At 52.0% G+C, this 21,427-nt stretch overlaps 2 protein-coding genes across 5 annotated transcripts; one reads left to right on the top strand and one right to left on the bottom strand.

Annotated features, from left to right (window-relative positions):
* Positions 1–7,546: 7,546 nt before the first annotated feature.
* On the bottom strand, positions 7,547–21,322 carry PCBP4 (poly(rC) binding protein 4). Of its 4 annotated transcripts, none has more exons than XM_077129107.1 (13): positions 21,141–21,322; positions 15,248–15,392; positions 15,043–15,066; positions 14,899–14,931; positions 14,552–14,668; positions 14,197–14,328; positions 13,928–14,056; positions 13,591–13,665; positions 13,374–13,418; positions 13,232–13,295; positions 13,045–13,097; positions 12,789–12,958; positions 7,547–8,078 (listed from the first exon to the last, which is right to left on the bottom strand). In XM_077129107.1, the coding sequence occupies exons 2-13, from the start codon at positions 15,326–15,328 to the stop codon at positions 7,874–7,876; spliced, it is 1,128 nt and encodes a 375-aa protein (XP_076985222.1). In that variant the 5' UTR covers positions 15,329–15,392; positions 21,141–21,322; the 3' UTR covers positions 7,547–7,873. The 4 variants fall into 4 exon arrangements, with proteins under 4 accessions (XP_076985222.1, XP_076985221.1, XP_076985223.1 ...); XM_077129106.1 differs by lacking the exon at positions 7,547–8,078 and adding an exon at positions 10,524–12,340 and having other exon boundaries at positions 12,789–12,931; XM_077129108.1 differs by lacking the exon at positions 7,547–8,078 and adding an exon at positions 10,525–12,143.
* GPR62 (G protein-coupled receptor 62) lies at positions 9,672–10,772 on the top strand. Its single transcript, XM_077129109.1, has one exon. The coding sequence runs from the start codon at positions 9,672–9,674 to the stop codon at positions 10,770–10,772; it is 1,101 nt and encodes a 366-aa protein (XP_076985224.1).
* Positions 21,323–21,427: the final 105 nt, after the last annotated feature.

Here is a 21,427-nt window from a genome sequence, read left to right as displayed (position 1 = left end):
TTTCCCGGGCTGACTGCGAGATTCGGATTGGCAAGTTAAAGGAGCTACAGCATCTTTTACTGGTGGGACCCGCAGACAGATGAGCGCCACGAGCGCCACGTACTGGGCAGGAAAAGAAAAACAGAGCCCAGAGATTTCACAGAAAAACCTTTCAACCAGCAGGGTCCCACATCCAGGGAAATCTGATCAAATGCCCAGACACCAGCAGAAAATAATGGATGACGCTCGGAAAATTGAAGATATGGCCCAGTCAAAGGAACAAACCAATAGTTCAAATGAGATACAGGAGCTGAGACAACTAATGCTGAATATACAAACAGAAATGGAAAACCTCTTCAAAAACCAAATCAATAAATTGAGGGAGGACATGAAGAAGACATGGGCTGAACAAAAAGAAGAAATAGAAAATCTGAAAAAACAAATCACAGAACTTATGGGAGTGAAGGATAAAGTAGAAAAGATGGAAAAAACAATGGATACCTACAATGGTAGATTTAAAAAGACAGAAGCTAGAATTAGTGAACTGGAGGATGGAACATCTGAATTCCAAAAAGAAACAGAAACTATAGGGAAAAGAATGGAAAAACTTGAGCAGGGGATCAGGGAACTGAATGACAATATGAAGCACACAAATATACATGTTGTGGGTGTCCCAGAAGGAGAAGAGAAGGGAAAAGGAGGAGAAAAACTAATGGAAGAAATTATCACTGAAAATTTCCCAACTCTTATGAAAGACCTAAAATTACAGATCCAAGAAGTGCAGCGCACCCCAAAGAGAATAGACCCAAATAGGCGTTCTCCAAGACACTTACTAGTTAGAATGTCAGAGGTCAAAGAGAAAGAGAGGATCTTGAAAGCAGCAAGAGAAAAACAATCTGTCACATACAAGGGAAACCCAATAAGACTATGTGTAGACTTCTCAGCAGAAACCATGGAAGCTAGAAGACAGTGGGATGATATATTTAAATTACTAAAAGAGAAAAACTGTCAACCAAGACTTCTATATCCAGCAAAATTGTCCTTCAAAAATGAAGGAGAAATTAAAACATTTATAGGCAAAAAGTCACTGAGAGAATTTGTGACCAAGAGACCAGCTCTGCAAGAAATACTAAAGGAAGCACTAGAGTCAGATATGAAAAGACAGAAGAGAGAGGTATGGAGAAGAGTGTAGAAAGAAGGAAAATCAGATATGATATATATAATACAAAAGCCAAAATGGTAGAGGAAAATATTATCCAAACAGTAATAACACTAAAAGTTAATGGACTGAATTCCCCAATCAAAAGACATAGACTGGCAGAATGGATTACGACCCAGCAATACCACTGCTAGGTATCTACTCAAAGGACTTAAGGGCAAAGACACAGATGGATATTTGCACACCAATGTTTATAGCAGCATTATTTACAATTGCAAAGAGATGGAAACAGCCAAAATGTCCATCAACAGACGAGAGGCTAAACAAACTGTGGTATGTACATACAATGGAATATTATGCAGCTTTAAGACAGAATAAACTTATGAAGCATGTAATAACATGGATGGACCTAGAGAACACTATGCTGAGTGAGTCTAGCCAAAAACTAAAGGACAAATACTGTATGGTCCCACTGATGTGAATCGACATTCGAGAATCAACTTGGAATATATCATTGGTAACAGAGACCAGCAGGAGTTAGAAATAGGGTAAGATAATGTGTAATTGGAGCTGAGGGGATACAGACTGTGCAACAGGACTAGATACAAAAACTCAAAAATGGACAGCACAATAATACCTAATTGTAATGTAACTATGTTAAAACACTGAATGAAGCTGAACCGGAAATATAGTTTTTTTTTGTTTGTTTGTATCTTTTGTTTTTGTTTTTTTTTCTTTTTCCTTTTTTGTATATATATATATTTTTATTATTATTATTATTATTTTAATTTTCTTCTCTATATTAACATTCTATATCTTTTTCTGCTGTTTTGCTAGTTCTTTTCCTAAATCGATGCAAATGTACTAAGAAATGATGATCATACATCTATGTGATGATATCAAGAATTACTGAGTGCATATGTAGAATGGAATGATTTCTAAATGTTGTGTTAGTTTCTCTTCTTTTTTAATTAATAAAAAAAACTGTAAAAAAAAAAAAATCCAGAAGGCAAAATAGTAGAAGAAAGTACTACCCATGCAGTAATAACACTGAGTGTTAATGCATTAAACTCTCCAATCAAAAGACATAGTCAGGCAGAATGGATTAAAAAACAGGATCCATCTATATGTCCATCAACAGATGGCTGGCTAAACAAACTGTGGCATTTACATAAGATGGAATATTACACAGCTGTAAGACAGAATAAAGTTATGAAGTGTGTAACAACATGAATGGACCTTAAGGACTTTATGCTGAGTGTGATTAACCAGAAACAAAAGGACAAATACTGTATGGTCTCACTGATATGAACTGACATTAATGAATAAACTTGAGATATTTCGTTGGTAACAGAGACCATCAGGAGATAGAAATAGGGTGAGATATTGGGTAATTGGAGCTGAAGGGATACAGATTGTGCAAAAGGACTGAATATAAAAACTCAGAATTGGACAGCACAATATTACCTAACTGCAATACAATTATGTTAAAACACTGAATGAAGTTGCATGTGAGAATGATAGAGGGAGGAGGGCCGGGGCATAAATGAAATCACAAAGAAAGATAGATGATAAAGATTGAGATGGTATAATCTAGGAATGCCTAGAGTGTATAATGATAGTGACTAGATGTACAAATTTTAAAAATGTTTTTGCATGAGGAAGAACAAAAGAATGCCATTACTGAAGTGTGCTGAAAATAGATGGTAAATAATATTTTTAAATTTCAACTTATATGTGAGGCTAAAGCAAAAAATGTTTATTTGGTACAAATTTATACTTTGACTAGTGCATCTCCTAATATAACTTCTGTAGATAGTTGGTTGAACACCTTAAATACATGGAACTTTGTATAGGACATGAGATTTTGTTGGTTTGTCCAGCTATGCCCTGATGATTCCCAGAGTGATTTGATCAGTGAGTGGAAAAGTATTTGCAAGTTGAATGGTGAGAACGGGGGAAAACTCAAGTTCCCCAAGTTGAATTCTTGATATTCTCACAAGCAGTGTGGGCAACCAAAGCTATAGACTGAGCCCCCAGTCTTGGGGTTTGTTCATATGAAACTTAACCCCACAGGGGATAGGTCAAGCCTACTTAAAATTAGGCCTAAGAGTCACCCCCAAGAGAACCTCTTTTGTTGCTCAGATGTGGCCTCTCTCTCCAGCCAACACAGCAAGCAAACTCACCACCCTCCCCCTGTCTACGTGGGACACGACTCCCAGGGGTATGGATCTTCCTGGCAATGTGGGACAGAAATCCTGAAATGAGCTGAGACTCAGCATCAAGGGATTGAGAAAAACTCTAGAGTGAGCTGAGACCCAGCATCAAGGGATTGAGAAAACCTTCTCGACCAAAACGGGGAACAGTGAAATGAGACAGTGTCAATGGCTGAGAGATTCCAAACAGAGTCGAGAGGTTATCCTGGAGGTTATACTTACGCTTTAAGTAGAAATCACCTTGTTAACCAAGATGAAATGGAGAGGCTGGAGGGAACTGCCTGCAAATGCAGAGCTGTGTTCCAGTAGCCATGTTTCTTGATGATGATCATATAATAATATAGCTTTCACAATGTGACTGTGTGATTGTGAAAACCTTGTGTCTGATGCTCCTTTTATCTACCTTGTCAACAGATGAGTAGAACATATGGAATAAAAATAAATAATAGGGAGAACAAATGTTAAAATAAATTGTTTGAAATGCTAGTGATCAATGAAAGGAAGGGGTAAGGGGTATGGTATGTAAAATTTTTTTCTGCTTTTGTTTTATTTTTCTGTTGTCTTTTTATTTCTTTTACTGAATTGATGCAAATGTTCTGGGAAATGATCATGATGATGAATATGCAACTATGTGATGATATTGGGAATTGCTGAGTGTATGTGTTGGGAATGTTTGTGTTTCTTACATTTTTTTTTAATTAATAATAAATAAATAAATAAATAAATGGTATTTAGAATCCAAGATCTAGGCAGTAGGTATGCTCCTTGCTACTGGGGTGTCATTTCTTTTAAGACCCTTGAGCAAAAAAAGCTGGGAAATTCGAACATATATATAAACAAACACACCTCTCTATTTTTCCGATTCCAATCCAACCCCTCAGTGTTCTTCCATCCTTCCCCAATTCCACACTTATATTCCATTCTCTGACAATAAGAACTGTCCATCAATATCAATATATTTACTCATTTGTTCAGTTCTACACAGAAAGGAGTTTCAGAATTGCTACACTAATATCATTGTGAAAAACAGCTCTCTAAGTAGAGCTCAAGATTTATTTGTAGACCTGTTTGTCTTCAGACTGAGGGTCAGTGGTCAAAGTGACAGTTTGAACATAGGTTTTTTTTAATTTCTCGTCAGTGTGTTTCTATTATTCACTCAACATAGAGGTAGGCTCACTTGTCTCTGCTTAAATTCACTGTTAAGGGTTTTCTCATCTTTGTTGATGTATTTCTTTTAAAATGTATAGAATTAACATAGTTCCAAAGAGTCCAAATAATATTTTTAAAGCGTGTCAGAAAGTGCCTGTCATCCTCCTAGTCCTTTTAACTCTGTTCCCACCACCCGCGTTAGGAAGCCAATTTTAATAGTCTCTGGCTTATCCTTCCCAGGTCTCTTTTTGCAAAAGCAAATCCATACATGCTACAAAGTTTTATAATATTTCCTTCAATGAGATGGTTTTAGAGGGGACACACTCTCCACCTTCCACATGGTCCTCTTTCCTCACCCCTCCCGCGCTGGCCAGGCTGAGCACCGCCCCCCACCCCACCCCTCGCTGCTCTGGGGCAGAGCAGGGAGAACAGGAAAGAGTTGATCCTTCTCCTTTCCCTAAACCAAATCCTGACCTCTTAGAGCTTCACCTCTTAGAGGGAAATGCCCCCATTCAAGTTGAGGCCAAGTCCAGGGAGGCGCTTCCGTGTGGATGGAGCTCTAGGAAGCAGGTTGCCTGGCTCAGCTGTGGTCTGGGTGCCTCCCCTCTCTGGGCTCATTTTCTTAGCTGAAAAACTGGATTGGGGATCCTCCAGTTTCAGCACGGAAAGAGTCCAGCCTGGCAGCCATGGCCTGGTCTCCACCACGGGGACCCGTGCGGTGCTGGCCATGGGCAGCTGATGGGCACTGGGGCACCGGCACGAGCAGGACACACGCGAGGCCCCTGCTGGCACGGAGCAGACCTTCTAGTTAGCATGCACAAATACACAGCAAGGTGAAAATATGATACCGGGTAGGGAAAGTGCCAGGAAGAAAAAATAAAGCAGGGTAAAAGGACAAGAGTGAAGGGAAGATGGAATGATTTTAGAAAAGATGGTCAAGAAAGGCTTGTCTTGGGCAGAAACTTGAACTAAGTGAGGGGACAAGCTGTGGACAGATGTGAAAGAAGAGTGTTCCAGCAGAGCGACCTGCAAGAGCAAAGAGCCTGAGGTGGGGACAGCAATGATTGATGTGGCTGCAAGTGTGGCAGGTGAGGTAGGAGGAGGATGACCTCAGAGGGGTGAGGAAAAGGCAGATTTGGGGTGGGGGTGGGGGTCACAGCAGACTGCAGCTGAGATTCTAGTCTGATGATGAGAAGCTCCTGGAGGTTAAGAGCAAGCCCATGGGACGAGATGCCCCTATTTCCTGTGGGTAGGGAAGCCGAGAGGTGCAGCCCCGCTAGGGGGCAGTGATCCTGCAACCCCACTGCTAGGTATAGACCTGGAGGAACTGAGAATGGGGACACGAGTGGACATTTGCACACTGGTGTTATGGCTGCAGTGTTCATCATTCACAGTGAATGGAGGTGGCCTCAGGGTACAATGACTGGGGAATGGAAGGCCAACTATAGTGTTTACATACTACTACTACTGAGCAGCTGCAAGAAGAAATGAAGTTGTGACACATGCAACTAGGTGAATGAACTTAAGGAGTATGTTGAATGAAATGTGAGAAACAAAAGACAAATATTATCATGCCTCATCCATATGGACTAATTATAATATACGAACTTGGAGAACTGAAGTTGAGAGCATGGGTTATCAGGGTGGGGCCTATTGTAAAGGGTCCTGGATTGTAAGCTCTTACAGCAGTCACATATATTCAGGAGTTGTAACTGTTATTTCTAAATTCTGAGATATTGAACTGCTTAGTTGTATATAACCTGGTCATTCCCTGAAATTTTGGGAATTTATGTGACACCTGAAACTCAAGAGTTACAGCACTGAAGCTATGAAAGTCAGCATTACTCTATTCAGCAACTGTTTAAAAAGATGAAAAAATGATCAGATGTCTCTAGAGACATGAATGAAGCTTATCTAGACAGGACTAAGGAAAATTAGAATACAAGGTAAAGGACGACATGGTCCATATTTTCAAACTTCACCTTCTGAGCGAGACCAAAGGGAGAGATGTTTATTCGGTGCAAAATTTATATTTTGGGTAGCATATCATCTAATTTAACTTGAATGGTCAGTTTAATTGAACACCATAATTACATGGAATCTTGAATAGGGCATGAGATCTTGTTTGCACACGTGCAATGCCCTGACATACCCCAGAGTAATTTGAGCAGAGAATTAAAAAATATTTGCAAAGTCCCCTTGGAGTACTAGAGAGAAAGGAAATATTAAATTTCCATATGGGGAATTCCTGATGTTCTCACAAGCAGTGGGGACACCAATTTAATAGATTGTGCCCCTGATCGTGGGGCTCGTCCCTATGAAGCTTATTCCTACTTATAATTATGCCTAAGAGTCACTCCCAGAGAAACAAAAGAGTTGCTCAAATGTGGCCTCTCTCTCTAAGCCAACTTGGCAGGTGAACTCCCTGCCCTCCCCCCAACATGGGACATGACTCCCAGGGGTGTAAATCTCTCTGGCAACGTGAGACCCAGCTCCTGGGGATAAGCTGGGACCCGGCATCATGGGATTGAGAGCCTTCTTGACAAAAGGAGAAAGAGCAATGAGACAAAATAAAGTTTCAGTGGCTGAGAGACTTCAGAGTCAAGAGATTATCTTGGAGGTTATTCTCATGCATTATATAGGTATCCCTTTTTAGTTTATGGTGTATTGGAGTGGCTAAAGGGAAGTACCTGAAACTGTTGAACTATTACAGTAGACTTGATTCTTAAAGATGACTGTATAACTACATAGCTTTTACAGTGTGACTGCATGATTGTGAAAACCTTGTGTCTGATGCTCCTTTTACCCAAGGTATGGACAGATGAGCAAAAAAGTAAATAAAAATAAGGATACAAAATAAATTATAGGGAGGGATAAAGGATAAAAAATTGGGTAAATTGAAATACTGGTGGTCAAAGAGAGGGAAAGGTAAGGGAAATGGATGTATGGGTTTTTTCATTTTTCTTTTTTTTTCTGGATTGATGCAAATGCTCTAAAAATGATCATGGTGATGAATACACAACTATGTATGATATTGTGAGCCACTGATCGCATAATATGTTTGGACTACATGCAAGTGAACATTTCTCAATAAAAATACGTTTTTTAATTTAAAAAAAAAAGCAGGCTCATGACATGATCTGATTGATTTTAGAAGTATCTACTTAAGCAATTCTTTCTAGATGGTGGATTGTCAGGTGTGTGTCAGACAGGATCCAGTCAGTGGATGAAATCACTGTACGTATTTCCGACAAGGGGGATTTAATATAGGGAATGAATTGAATCAGCAAGCAGGGGATGGCCGGAGGAGTAATGGAAGGAAATGGTGTTACAATGCCCTAAGGACAGGACTACCCTGTAGAAGCCAAAATTACAGAAGGGGGTGCCTTATGGGAGCTAGGGCTTTGGAGACAGAGTCGTTCTTCCACCGAGATAGACCCAGAAACCAGGCTGAGCATGAGAGGGGACACACCCTGGCTTCTTTCCTCTTCCAGCTCTCCAGTTTGCTAGTAGCTTCCATTGGCTGAACATATCCAAAAGCCAGTTGGCAAAGCAGCCTGGGCAAGTATAGTTCCCTGCAAGATAAAACAGCACTGGGGTATAGTGGGGAATGGATCTGAGGGCAAACAGGCAAATGACCAGCCCAATGTGCAGGATTCGAGGCAGAGAGATCAGTTAGGATGCCGAAATGGTCCAGGCCAGAGGGGGTGTTGGCTGGGACCAGCATGGTGGCAGTGGTGAGAAATGGTTCAGATGCTAGATATGCTGACGGAGTTGATGTGGGGAAGACGGTGTGTGAAGAAAACTCCTGAGATGGAGTTTACTAAGATGGGGAAGACTCTGGGAGGAGCAGACTGGGGTGGGGCAAGTGGTCACAGTTATATTGTGGATGCAGGACATTCAAGATGCCTACTAGTCAATGTACTGTGGGAACTGCTGAGGCAGCAGATGGACAACCAAGCCTAGGGTTCAGGGGAGAGGAAGAAGCTTCAGATACAAAAGTAAACCCTATCAAGGTACAGATAGCATTTTGCCATGGGACTGAATGACTTCATCTGGGGCAAATGCCCCCTTGGAGTTAGATCACTTACCCTGAACCAATCACCTTGGAAAGGTGGGAGGAGAGGGATGCTTTACTGAGGGGTTAGGGGGTGGGAAATGCTGTACACTGATTGGCCAGATCTGGGTTAATAGGCCTAACCAGGAAAATAGACGGTGCCCATCTAAACCACATGTCCTGAGAGTTGGGGAGTGTGGGTTCCTAAAGAAAACTTGGGGCGCTCTCACCAGAGAGAGGCTTGTTTGTCAACAAACAACCACAACAGAACTCAGTAGTTACCCCCTAAGGCCTCCACGCATTTATTCCATACAATGATGGGGCTTGCATTTGTATCTTAATAATTCATGAAGCACCTACTCTGTGCCATGCTAATACCAACTAAGCATGTGACATGTGCCATGCCCTGTGATTTCCCCCTCACTATTCCCAGCCTCCTCTTTTCCTAAAAGAACCAACCCTGCTGAGGACCAGAGGGTATGTGGGGATCTTCTACTCCAGCTCTTGTTCCACTGGTACGGTACCTGTTTCCCCTCAGTGTGTAGGCTGAATGATCTAACGTCCCCTACTGATGGGGATGTGGGAGGTGAGCAGAGGGGAAGGGGCCACTTCCCACCACTGGGAGAAGCAGAGCAGGGTCCGGCTTCATCCAAGCCCACGGTCTAGCTTCCTTGGTCTAGATTGTAGGCCTGAGCCTGCTCTGGGGCCCCCTCCAGCGGCACCCTAAGGCACTTCCACAACAGAGTCTCAGGTTTCCAGCTGTCAGCTGCTAGGACCCAGGGACACAGTGCCAGGCCCTGCCCCTCCTTCACAGGCTCTGTGCATCTCTGAAGGGCAACATCAGAGTGACAGCCAGTACCATCTCCGACAGGGGCCGAGTTGCTGAAGCTGAGCTGGGGCGTGGGAGAGAGTCAGCAGACACAGCCTTGCACCCACCATGGGGTCCGCCAAGTCCCCAGGTAGTCGGCAGTCTGGGCATCGCAACCAGTGCTGCCTGAGCAGCCTATGAGGTGAGGGACAGAGGAGAAAGGGGTGGGTGAGGAGAATCTCTGAACCGCGGGCTCCATTTTGCTCTCTGCATCCCAGTACAGGGTGAATCCTGAGCATTCAAATGGCCAACGCCACGGATTTGAACGCCACAGAAGTCGCAGGCTCGGTGGGGCTAGTCCTGGCGGCCGTCGTGGAGGCGGTGGCACTGCTGGGCAACGGCACGCTGTTGGCGGTGGTGCTGCGCACCCCAGGACTGCGCGACGCGCGTTACCTGGCTCACCTGTGCGTCGTGGACCTGCTGGCGGCTGCCTCCATCATGCCGCTGGGCCTGCTGGCCGCGCCGCCGCCCGGGCTGGGCCGCGTGCACCTGGGCCCAGCTCCCTGCCGCGCCGCGCGCTTCCTCTCCGCGGCGTTGCTGCCAGCCTGCACGCTCGGCGTGGCCGCGCTCGGCCTAGCTCGCTACCGCCTCATCGTGCACCCGCTGCGACCCGGCGCGCGGCCACCGCCCGCACTCGTGCTCGTCACCGTGTGGGCCGCAGCCGGGCTGCTGGGCGCGCTCTCCTTACTCGGACCGCCACCCGCACCGCCTCCTGCCCCCGCGCGCTGCTCGGTTCTGGCCGGGGGTCTCGGACCTTTTCGGCCAGTCTGGGCTCTGCTGGCCTTCGGGCTGCCCGCCCTTCTCCTGCTCGGCGCCTACAGCAGCATCTTTCTTGTGGCTCGCCGCGCTGCCCTGCGCCCCCCGCGTCCCCTGCGGCCCGCCAGCGAGTCCCGGCAGCGCTCCGACTCTCTGGACAGCCGCCTCTCCATCCTCACGCCTCTCCGGCCTCGCCTGCCCGGGGGCAAGGCAGCCCTGGCCCCAGCGCTGGCCGTGGGCCAATTCGCAGCCTGCTGGCTGCCCTATGGCTGCGCGTGCCTGGCGCCCGCTGCGCAGGCCGCAGCAGCCGAGGCGGCTGTCACCTGGGTAGCCTACTCAGCCTTCGCAGCTCACCCCTTTTTGTACGGCCTGATGCAACGCCCAGTACGCCGCGCGCTAGGCCGCCTTGCCCGCCAGGTACTGCCCCCGCCGCCACGGGCCTACACTCCGCAGACCTGGCACCCGCGGGTACTCCTCCAGCGCCTCCAAGTACCACGGAAGGACCCCGCCCTAGCTCATTCTGAGGCTCGAGAACAGGCCCCCGAGTTGGCAGGAGAGGAGAGATTGAGCATGGCAGAGGCTACCTAAGAACTCTCCTTCCTGAGCTGAGCTGGGACTGGAGAACAGAGAGCAGCATCAGAAGGGGCTCACCCAGCCCCCTGCCCTGGTCGTTGCAGGTGCTCTGCCTGGACCTCTGGCTCTGGAACAGTAAAAACGGTACCTGCAGCTTGGTGAGGCCCAGAGGTTTCTGGGAGCCAGGAATCTTGGTTCTGGACCCAACGCAAGGATCTACTCTTCCGTGGTTTCCCACGTAAACCCTGGACCAGCCCTGAGGTGGTTGAAGACACTCATGGAATTTCCCCAGACCAAGGGAGGAGAGAAAGGGACAGGATCGCAGAGCAGGCCGAGGGAAGAGAAGGGCCCTAGGAGCTCATAGCCAAAGGGATGGGCCAAGTAGGGCAAGGCCCAGGATTCAGCTGCAGGAGGAACCAGTAGAGAGACACTTACAAGGACTTTGCAGACATCTGCAGCAAGAGGCTGGACAAAGCTACTAAAGCTCCTCTATCACCTTCTAAGATGCCCATAAAACAACTGGATCAGTTTGGTGCCTGGACAGGAGGCCGGATGAATGACCCCAAAAGGCCCCAGCCCAAAGCTGGCAGGAGGAAGGGGCTGAGATCCAGCTGGGGCTGGTGGATTCACAGATGGTGGTCCTCCAGGGCAACTAGACCCACTCTCTGAAGGTTTTATACCCCAACCCCCACAGTGTTTCACAGCTTCCTGGTCGCTGAGAATATTTATTCAAAAACAGGGATTGAAAAAACTGTACAGAGTTTCGGCTGCTGAGAACTCGGCCCCTATCCCCACGCCACTCCCCCAGCTACCCAGCAGTTCTCCCTTTTGAGTACCCCCTGCCAAGCCCAGCCAGTCCATTCCAGTCAAAAGGGCGTCAGTGGAAGCAGCAGGTATCTGCAGGGTGGTGGGGAGAGAAGCCTGGCTCCCAGCACCCTCCCCCAGCCCTCCTCCCTGAACCCTACAGGGGGGCAGTAGGCTGGAAGCTCTAGGGGGTGGGGAGTGCATGAGTGATGCTTCCCCATGTGGGGGCTCCCTGCATCCAAGCACAGAGCTGAGAGGAATGGGGCCCCTAACCCTGGGGTTGCCACAGCTCCCAGAACCCTGAGCCAGAAATTGCCCCTACTCAGAGAGGAGGAACTCCTGCAGACCAGGGTGAGGTGGGGAGGGTGCATCCATGCGTCTGGGCATTAGCGGCATTAGGGACCCTGGGGTAGTCTCCTTGGGCAGGTAGGGTGCAGAGGCAGCCCCATGCCCCGTGGTCCTGCTGCCCCCACCTGTGCCTCAGCCAGCCTCAGTAAGGGGAGAATTTCTGCCGCTCAGCTTTCTTGCTCCCATTGGCTGCTGCCATCTTGGCGGTGTAGGCTGCCAGACCCGGTGGCGGCCCTGGGGAGGCGGGCGGCAGAGCCAAGAAGGGCATGGGCTTGAGGCCGATGAAGTTGGAGAGGGAGATGGCATAGGGTGTGCCCAGCAGGCCTGGGGGAGCTGTGGGCAGGGCCGTCAGGGGCGGCGAGAAGGGGGTGGGCAGGTCTGTGGGGGCCGAGCTGGGTGTCCCCCCAGAGGTAGACTTGGCCGTCTCTAGACTGGAGAGAGATATAGGGGGTAGATGAAAGGAAAGGTCGGAGAGGGGGCAATGAGGGCACCTATGGGGGGAGAGATTAGAGGAGACAGGAATGAAGGGGAAAACAGTGATGTGGAGTAGATGTGTTGCGGGAAGATGGGAAAGGTAGAAAAGTCCTTGAGAGGATGGGAAAGGAGAAGCAGATATGGTATGTGGTGAGGGGAAAGATATGGAGGCCAAAGACCCAGGGAAGAGTCAGGGATGGGAAGAGGGGATGGGAGAGGAGGATGTAAAAGGGGAAGGCAGGCAACATGGGATGAATTAGGCAGAGAACCATGAGGAGATGGGATGGGATTAGGGGAAGCAGGAGCAGGCCCAGACAGAGAAGCAGGGGTTAGCTCTCCCCAGTCCACGTGTGATGTTCTCAGGCATGTGAGGCCGTGACCCCTGACCCCATCCCCCACACTCACCAGGCAGTGATGAGGTACTGGGCCAGGGCAATGGAGACCGGCGAGCCAGTGATGGTCACGTGCCGCTCGCCAGCACCTTCCGCTTGGTTCCCGATCTTGATATGTGCCCCTGACATCTGCCGGATCTCACTGATCTTGCTGCCCTGGCGCCCGATCACGCAGCCAATCAGCTGGGGGGAAGGTGGAATTCAACCCTGGCGAAGCCCAGACCCCAGGCCCCACTCCCCACCCTTGTGCTGCCCCATCCCCTGCTCACATCGTTGGGAACCAAGAACTCCTGCGAGCTGGTCTGTACACTGGGATCCAGCCCTGAGGGGGAGAAGAGGGGCTACTGGGTGTGGCTCTGGGCTTTCCGCAGCCTCCCATCCATCCCAGGGCGGATACCTGGCCCCGCCAGGTCTCCATGCTCTGTCCCCTGGCCTCCTTCTGCAAGAGGTGCTCACCTGGCACCACACTGGGTGAGGCAAAGGGGACTGTGTGGCCTGAGAGCTGCTGGAGCTTGGTGACCTGTGTCAAACAAATGGAGTCAGAAGTCAGAGGCGGATGGGCTAAGGAAGGGACCGCCTTGGGCTGTGGGTCACTCACCTCAGCTGGAGTCACAGCCCCATACTGGCCCTGGACGGAGAAGCCCTGTGGGGGCAATGTAGGTGAAAAAAGGTTACCATGACAGGTCATGGCCACTCAGCCAAGGCACTCCTCCTATCTATTCTGGACCCCAAATTCCTTCTATCCCTACCACCATCTCAGTCCAACTCCTCCTCCTCCAGCAACACTCTCCATCCCTCTTGCTGTTTCCACTCACCTGGTTGGCAGAAAGAAGGACAGTGCCTAAAGAGAGACTGGGATGATATGGGATAGTGGCTCCTTTGGGTGGAGACTGCAAGGCAAAAATGGGGAGGCTGTCAGGACTTCTTGGGGCCTCACCAACTTCCGCAAAGGCTGTGTGGCTTCAAGGCCTGCCCCATGCCCCCCAGGAAAATGCATCCCAACATCCTGGAGCTGTTAACTCATTCCTGCAGATACACCTTGCTCCTGCTGGGTCATCCTTGCCCCACCTGATGTCACATGCATAAAGTTTGGGGTGCCTGATGAGGCAAGCCCAGGCCCATCCCTGCCCACCCCCTTCCCTGAAGCAGCACCTCCAGGATGACAGCGCAGATCTGACGCACACACAGGATAATGGCATCAGGTACCCCAGACACGGTGACAGCACGCTCTGTAGAATTGGGGAGCAAATCTCCTGCCACCTGTACCTGGGCACCTGTGGTCTGCAGGCAGAGAACAGAAGTCACTGCTGCTGCTCGCATAGCCCAGGGGAGGGCTGGACAGGTTCAGAACACTCCAGGGGCAGAAGCCATAAGCCCAGGGAGGGTGGGGCTCCCCACAGGTGGCATCCCTTTCCCCTCACCTCCCGAATCTCTTTGATCTTGGTGCCAGCCTTCCCGATCAGCGAGCCACACTGACTGGCAGGAATGACAAGGCGTAGCGTCACGGGAGGCCTGGAGACATTCCCACCATTTGCAGGGGCCGCACAAAGGTCCTGGAGCAGAGACAGAGGACTGGCCATGCATGTCCATGCTCCTTCCCCACCCCTCTAGCTGGGGGATTCCAGAGGAACCCTTCCCAAGCTCTACTCCAAGGCCAGAACCATCTCCAAGGCCAGAACCATGTCCAAGGCGCAGCCTCCTCTCCCCACCTGTATCCACTATCTGTGTTTCTCCCGGGAATCCAACCCTGGCCTCCCACCCCAGGTGGTCCCGGACCTCATCCAGCTTGAAGGCAATCATAGAGACTGCATGGAAGACAGCTGCCGTGGACCCTGTGATGGTGGTGATGCGCTCAGGGCAGGAGCCCTCGGAGATGGTGATCCGGGCACTGCTCTGCAGGTACAGGATGAGCAGCGGGCATTGGAAGCACTGTCTCTGCTCCCTCACCGGGAACCTAGCTGCCCACCCACTCACCAAGCACCAGCCAAGGCTGGGAACCACCACTGTCCAGGTGCACTCGCTGGTCATCACAGACACAGTGGTAAGGGGAGAAGGTGGGGCAGGGGTTTCCCCTCCCCTCCACACTGGGAACCCCGGGCTCCTCCCTCAAACCCCGTTCTCACCTGCTCCCGGATACGCTTTACAGTCTCTCCCTTCTGCAGGAGACAAGAGAGAGAATCACTCTTAGCCTGAGCGGTCGCTGCCTCCTTCCCTGGGCTGAAGCCTCAGGTTGGGGGGTACACCCGAGAGCAGGGCCAGGCACCTACCTTCCCAATTATGCTGCCCACTTCCTGCAGACAAGACAAGAGTGGAGTCAGAAGAGGACCCGTGTCCCGGGACCTGCCCCTCCCCCCAGATGGGGCAGGGGCTCTACAGAAGACAGGACGTCTGAGGGCAAACTCCGGCTGGCTGAGCCTTGTTCTCCAGCTGGCCGCCACCTGCCACCTGCCCCCTGCCCCGCCAACTGCTCACCTTCCCATGCATCAGCATCCGCAGCGTGAGCGTGATGCTGAGCTCTGGCTCCTCCTCCAGCCCCGCATCTGAGCCGCTCATCCTGTCAGGCGGGGCTGGGGCCACAGCAGCCTGGGAGGGCGTCCACGCTGCGGCCTGACGGGTTCTGCGGGAGCAGTGGGGGAGACGTTAGAGAAGCCCGGCTACTCCTGCCCCTGCCAGCCTCACCCAGACCTCAGCTAATCAAAACTCCCGGAGAAGGGAGACAGCGTGGACCTTGACAGGTCATTTAATCCCCAGCTTGCCCATCTGTAAAAGGGGGAATACCAATTCCTGCCCCCAAAGAGTTATGAGAATTAAAACAAGATAAGCACGTATGCAGTCAGCACCAGTCTCCATGAATATCCTTCCCTTTCCTTCTTTCTTAGAAGAAAGAATTAACTAGGAGGCCTAAAAGAGTCAAGATACAGGAGCCTCCTCCCTGACCTTTAGGATTAGGTCTTGGTGGTGAGTAAAGCTTCCCAAAAAGGCCTTTGCTTCCAGGGCCAGAGTCTCCACAAGTTAGAGCACGAGAGAGCCCCTGGAGAGGAAGCTGGGGCAGCCACTGGGAGCCACGGGAGTCTTGCAGGGAGGGTGGTGAGGCTCTAGGAGCGGCCCTCTTGCTCCTGCCTTCCCCCTCCTGGCAAAGGCTTGGTGGCCTGGGAGCCTACCTCCAGGGGCGACCCTCATCCACTAGAAGTCAATAGAGAAGAGGGTCCCTGCAGACAGCTCTAGGGGGGAGACAGGGCAGGAAGGTGTCAGGAGACCAGAAGTCTGTACAGTGATATTTCCAATCCCGCTTCTGTGTGGAGAGAATGGCCCTGGAGCAGGTGAGGGTGGTTCAGACGGGCCACATTCCCAAACCTGAAGCACTCTCTTGTACTGAGAAACAAGTCACTTGGATTCTCTGAGTCTCAATTTCCTCCCCCCAAAATTGGGCTGGGAAATGGGTGATGAGTAAGAAAGGGATTTGGGGGCCTTGCAGGAATGTAAAGGCTGTTAACTGGGTGGAGGAAGGCAGAGCCAGAGATTAGCTGCTGGGATTAACTCAGCCGCCAGCCCTCCCCACCCCAACCCCTTTTCATGCCCCAACTTAATCCTGAACCTTAATCCTGCTTGGAAATCCCTCCTCCAGCGGCTGTCTCCCGCCAAAGCTCAGCCTTGATGGGGAGCTCACTGGGGGACCAGACCCAAGGAGAACAGAGAATGGGACCAACTGGTGCCAAGTCTGTGCCAAGACCAAGCCCTATCCCTGCAAATTCCTTCTGCCCCGAGAGCATGGGGCCCATGGATGAATGTGCCCAGCTCCACGTACTCCAGAGGCCCCTGGGTGCCCTCCACAGACCTGGCTCATCTTGACCAGAGGATCAGGGGCACTGAACTCTGCCTACAGTCCTCTTATGAACCCCCCTTGCCAGCCAAAGCTTGGGTATGGAGCTTGGGTATGGAGCAGTCTCATTCTCTCAGGCAGCCTGAACAAGCCAGTACGTGGCAGGAGGCCTCTGCTTCCTCATTTGACGGTCCAATAGAGGAGACAACCCGGTTTCTCCAAGCACACACTGACTCGTGCCTCCCCAGACTCCTGACACTTGTCTCCTCCTTCCATTCGAGTTCTGTCCATAGGTTCTTCAGAGGTCGTAGGTCAGCAGTGGGTGTGAAGCCTGTGCTCCCTGAGCATCCTGGCCAGCTTCGTGCTGGCTGCCCTTGCTAGACATTCCCGCAGCTGCCTGCACTTCCCCCATCAAAGCATTTATGATGATGTGTTTGGTTTCTGTCTCCCTGGCCAGCCAAGCCCAGGAGCCCCTTAGAGCAGGAGCCAAGGTTGCTGTCTTCTCCTTGTGTTCCCAGGGCTCAGCCAGCTCCAGGGAAGAGAAGATGCTCAGAACACACTGGTTAGATGAGCAGATGAATTCACTGCACAGAAGGGGAACCTGAGGCTGTCTGTAATCTATCCAAGGTCACCCAGAGAGGTGGGGCATGGAGGGACAAGAACCCAGGGGTCCTGCCTACCGATTGAGGTTTTGTCACAGTTTGTCAGAGACCTTGTCTGTCAGTCCCCTTCCTAGATAGCAGGCACTCCAAAGGTAGGGACTGGGCTCTAAGGCCCCTGCCTAGCCAGGAGTAGAAATAGGTCATTTTTGAAGAGGACCAACAACTTGTCCAAAGTCACAGGTCTCAAGCTCCGGAATTTTCTGGAGACCCTTGTAGGACACCTGACATTGTCCCCACATCATCTCTACATCACCTTTTGTGGGCATAAGACTCCAAGAAAAAATGGGACAGGAGGGCTGGAATATGACCAGAACTGGGGCTTCCACCCTGAAAGACACCTAGGTCAGCAGCAGGACCTCACTGCCCCAACTCAATGGGTACCTTGGCCAGGCCCTCACCTGACCCAGGCTTCAGTTTACCCACTACTATGTGTGTATGTGGTGCAGAGCGAGTGGCATGATTGTCTGTCTGAGAGACCCTTTGGGAAAGAAAGAGGGGTCCTGTCCTAAGCCACCCTAAGTTATTCTCCCAGGTGTCCTGAGTACAGGCAGCCCCATTAAACATTACTGCCCCCACCCCCACCTGGGTCTGAATTATTTACTGCTCCAGCCTGGTGGGTCCTGGGTCCCTGCCAGGCCACCCACATGGCAACCATGCAACGTGCCACACTGACCTCCAGCTCACCTCTGGGGGAGCCCAGCCCCCTCTTCCCAGCAGGGCTCCCTGGCAGAACAAACCAAGCACAGACCAGCCTCTGACCTGGAGCTTCCCCTCCTACTCCCCAGGCCCCTCCTCAGACCTAGTGCCCACTCTTCTGCCCCTGGCTTCCTGCCACACAGGCTGGAGGGGGCGGGGAGGGGGGCGGAAAGGGGGGGTTTGACGACAGCTGTGTAAGCTATGGCGGCTTCCCCGCCCCTCTCCCCCAGCTGTCTCTCTCCCCGGACAGCTGTCCAATCAAAGGGCCGGGGGCTTAGTCAGCCCGTCCCCCTCCCCCCCCATGCAAGGATCAAGTGTCCACCCTGGCTTTGTTCTAGAGCAAGAACAATCCGAGAGAGGGGAGGGCTCCTCCAACTCCAGTGGACTGGCCCGCCCCTTGGGGGATTCCCTCTGCTCTGCTGGCCGAGAAGCTGGACCGGACAGGGTCTATGGATCCACCTGGGCTGAGAGGAGGGTCCAGTCTCTAGTTTTATCTCTTACCTCATATCCCCCCTACATCCCCCAAAGCACCCACAGCACCAACTGAGCAGCCTCCTCCTACTTCCATGCCAAAGAAGCCATGCTGGCCACACCCAGTGATGCTGGGGAATGGCTGGGGCGTCACTAAAGGCAGGGCGTGGCATGGAGGTAAACGCCAGACCTGGGGTGGTTAGCATTAAGGCATTCTGGCTCCCCTCCCCACCCCTTACTCTGGGGATGCTCACTCCCACAAGAACTCCCCAGCATCCCAGCATCCTGAGACCCAGATACCCAGCCTCCCAGCTGCCCAATCAGACCCAGCTCTTGGGGAGGAGTGGCCTGCAGGGGAGCAGCCTGGGGTCCACCAGTTCCAGCTTCTGGTTTTTAACCCAAGTCCGTCTCAGACTCAGAGCCTGGCAGGAAGGGGAAGCCCTCACAAGTAGCAAGCTGGTGAATGCCAGGAACACGACAGTTTCTTTAGAGCATCATTAGCCCTCGACCTAAAAATCTCTTCTCTCCTCACTTCCAACAGCAACGAAGGCAGGTCCAGGCCAGACTGAGGTCCAGGAGAAAGGCCAAAGCCCCATGATATAGCCCACCCACTAGTAGCAACCCTCATCCTGTCTCACCCACATGGAGGAAGGTATCTGGTTTCCATGCTCCATGGTCAGACTGGGCCACTCTGCTGCACAGCAGTCATCAGTGGCTCCCCAGTGCCAGAGGGATAAAGCCCCATCTCCATAGATGGGCACTCAAGACCTTTCATGATCCCGCCTTTGCCAACCTCTCTTATCTCATCTCTACCCCATCCCCTGCACACACCAGACTGTGGAACATGCCTAGCACCCCAGGACCCTGGGCCTTTGCCCAGGCTATTCCCAGCTTGAAACACCCATCCTCTCCACACTCTGCCCATCGGAAAAAAAAACTTCTCAAATGCTATGTCCTCCATGGAGCCCTCCCCAACCTTGGATGTAATTATTCGGGCCTCTGTCTCTCTAAAGATGTGCTTCAAAAAGTCCCGATTGGACATTTCTGAGCCTATCTTTTCCACTTGCTGAGAGCTCTAGAGGGCAGAAAATTTGAGACAGGACCACAGTGAGCAGGGAGAAGATATTAGGGAGTCCCAGAAGAGCAGTGAGGATGGGCTGAGAAGACCCATCCCCCAGAAGCAGCCACAGGGGCAGAGCCAGGACTTGCCTGGACAGGATTCCCAGTTCCTTCCTCAGCCCCTGCTTCTGCTGTTTCCCGGGGTCTAGGGGCTCCCCAGGCACGTCACTGGGGAGGGAAATTTTGGCTGTACTTTCAGACTTCCAGGGGGGGCAGAGTGAGTCTCTCTGTGGAGACAGCTCTGTGGAGACAGGGGGATGGAAGAACGGGTGGCACAGACTTCATTGTCTCAGCTGGAGGGGCTTCACAGATCAAGAGGTGACACTGAGGCCCAGAGGGGAAGAGGCTTGTTGGTAAGACCATATGGAAGCAACTGGCAGAGCTAGGAGAACCCAAGGGTCCACCTGTCCAGCTCAGAGATCTTTCCTCAGGACATTATCGTCACTGGGCAATGATGATGGAAGCTGTGGGGGAGGGGAGTGATGAAGTAGAAAGGGTGGACAGAGCCTGTCTGGGGACACAGGGCGGGGCAAACCAGCCTCCCCATGGCCTGGGCCTGCCAGGGTGTGTGGGCCGCCTGCTCCCAGCCCCCCACCCTGAGCATGCAAGCAGAACAATCCCCTTGTGTTTGGGCAGTCTGAGCCTGCATGCTGATGAAGGCTGGGGAGTGGGGGCTGGGATGGGGGCGCCCTGGAGGCTAAGGGGTTTCCAGAGCCTGGGGGACCTTCAGATGGAGAGAGGACAGGGTCCCAGGAACTGGTCTTGGAACAAAGAGGGGTGACCCCAGGTAACAGTAAGGGCCAAAGTTGAGGTTTAACCTACTAGGGGAGTGCCTGGGGTCTGGGAGCTCTTTGTGGGGGGAGAGAACCTCCAGGGAACATACTTTGTTGGTCCAGTGTGAAGGCGATCATCCTGGGTTTGGTGGGGACCCAGAGCCCTACAATCTGGGAGGAGGAGGATGCAACTGGCACTGTGTGCATCCTCTTAAAGACCCCTCCCCATGGTGCTAGGGCCGGGTGGGGCACTGGGTGCCACAGGTCTCAAGATGGCGGGCCTGGGATAGGACAGTGAGGAGGCGGGCATCTCCCTTTCCTGGCCAGGAGCTAGGTCAGAGCTGAGGGGCAGAAGAGCATGGTGGACCACTCTGAGCCCAGAAATGCTCATCTACATACAACCCTGGCCTGGAAATCTGTTCAAACCACAGGAACTGCAGAGAATGGGGGGAAAAGGTATGAGCCAAACCAGGGGGCTGCAGAGGAATGGCAGATGGGGCAGAGATCCCACAGCACCAGAACCCAGGGCAGGAGGTCAAGAGAAGAGCACGCCCAAAGGACAGAGGCAGTGCCTGGGATAGGGGCCTTTAATCTGGGGTCTGAGGTCCAGATAGCCCCTCCCTGATATTGGGGGTACCTCTGGCAGACCAGCGCCCCCCACTTGCTCAGGCCTCAGCCGTGTGGGTCAGTGAACATGTTCCTTCCAGTCTCCCAATCCCCCAAACCCGAGACCCCGAGCCGTGGACCTGAGTGCGGGCTCCCCGCCCCCGAGCCGAACCCCCAAACTTCGCGGCCCGCTATGCCCCGCCCGGCCGGCGCCCTACCTCGCTGGGGCTGTCCTGCGGCGGCGGCGGCGCGGCGGCTGGGCCGCTCAGTCCCACATTGTCCCCGGGAGAGGCGTCCGCTCACAACTGCGAGTGACATCAGCTGCGAACAATGAGGGGTTTGACAGGCGCGGAGCCCGGCCGGCCCGGAGCCCGGCTCCGCGCCCCCCCCCCGCCCCCCGGCCGGCCCGGCCCGGCCCCTCCCCGCCCCCTCCCCGGATCCGATTACAGCGCGGCGGGCCCGCCCCAACCACCCCAGTGCCGCAGCCGCCCGCCCCGCCCCGTGT

This window comes from Tamandua tetradactyla, chromosome 15 (genome assembly GCF_023851605.1).
Source record: "Tamandua tetradactyla isolate mTamTet1 chromosome 15, mTamTet1.pri, whole genome shotgun sequence".
NCBI classification, from domain to species: Eukaryota; Metazoa; Chordata; class Mammalia; order Pilosa; family Myrmecophagidae; genus Tamandua; species Tamandua tetradactyla.
The sequence above is the reverse complement of the archived record's forward strand: the minus strand, read 5'-3'. Positions and strand labels throughout refer to the sequence as shown.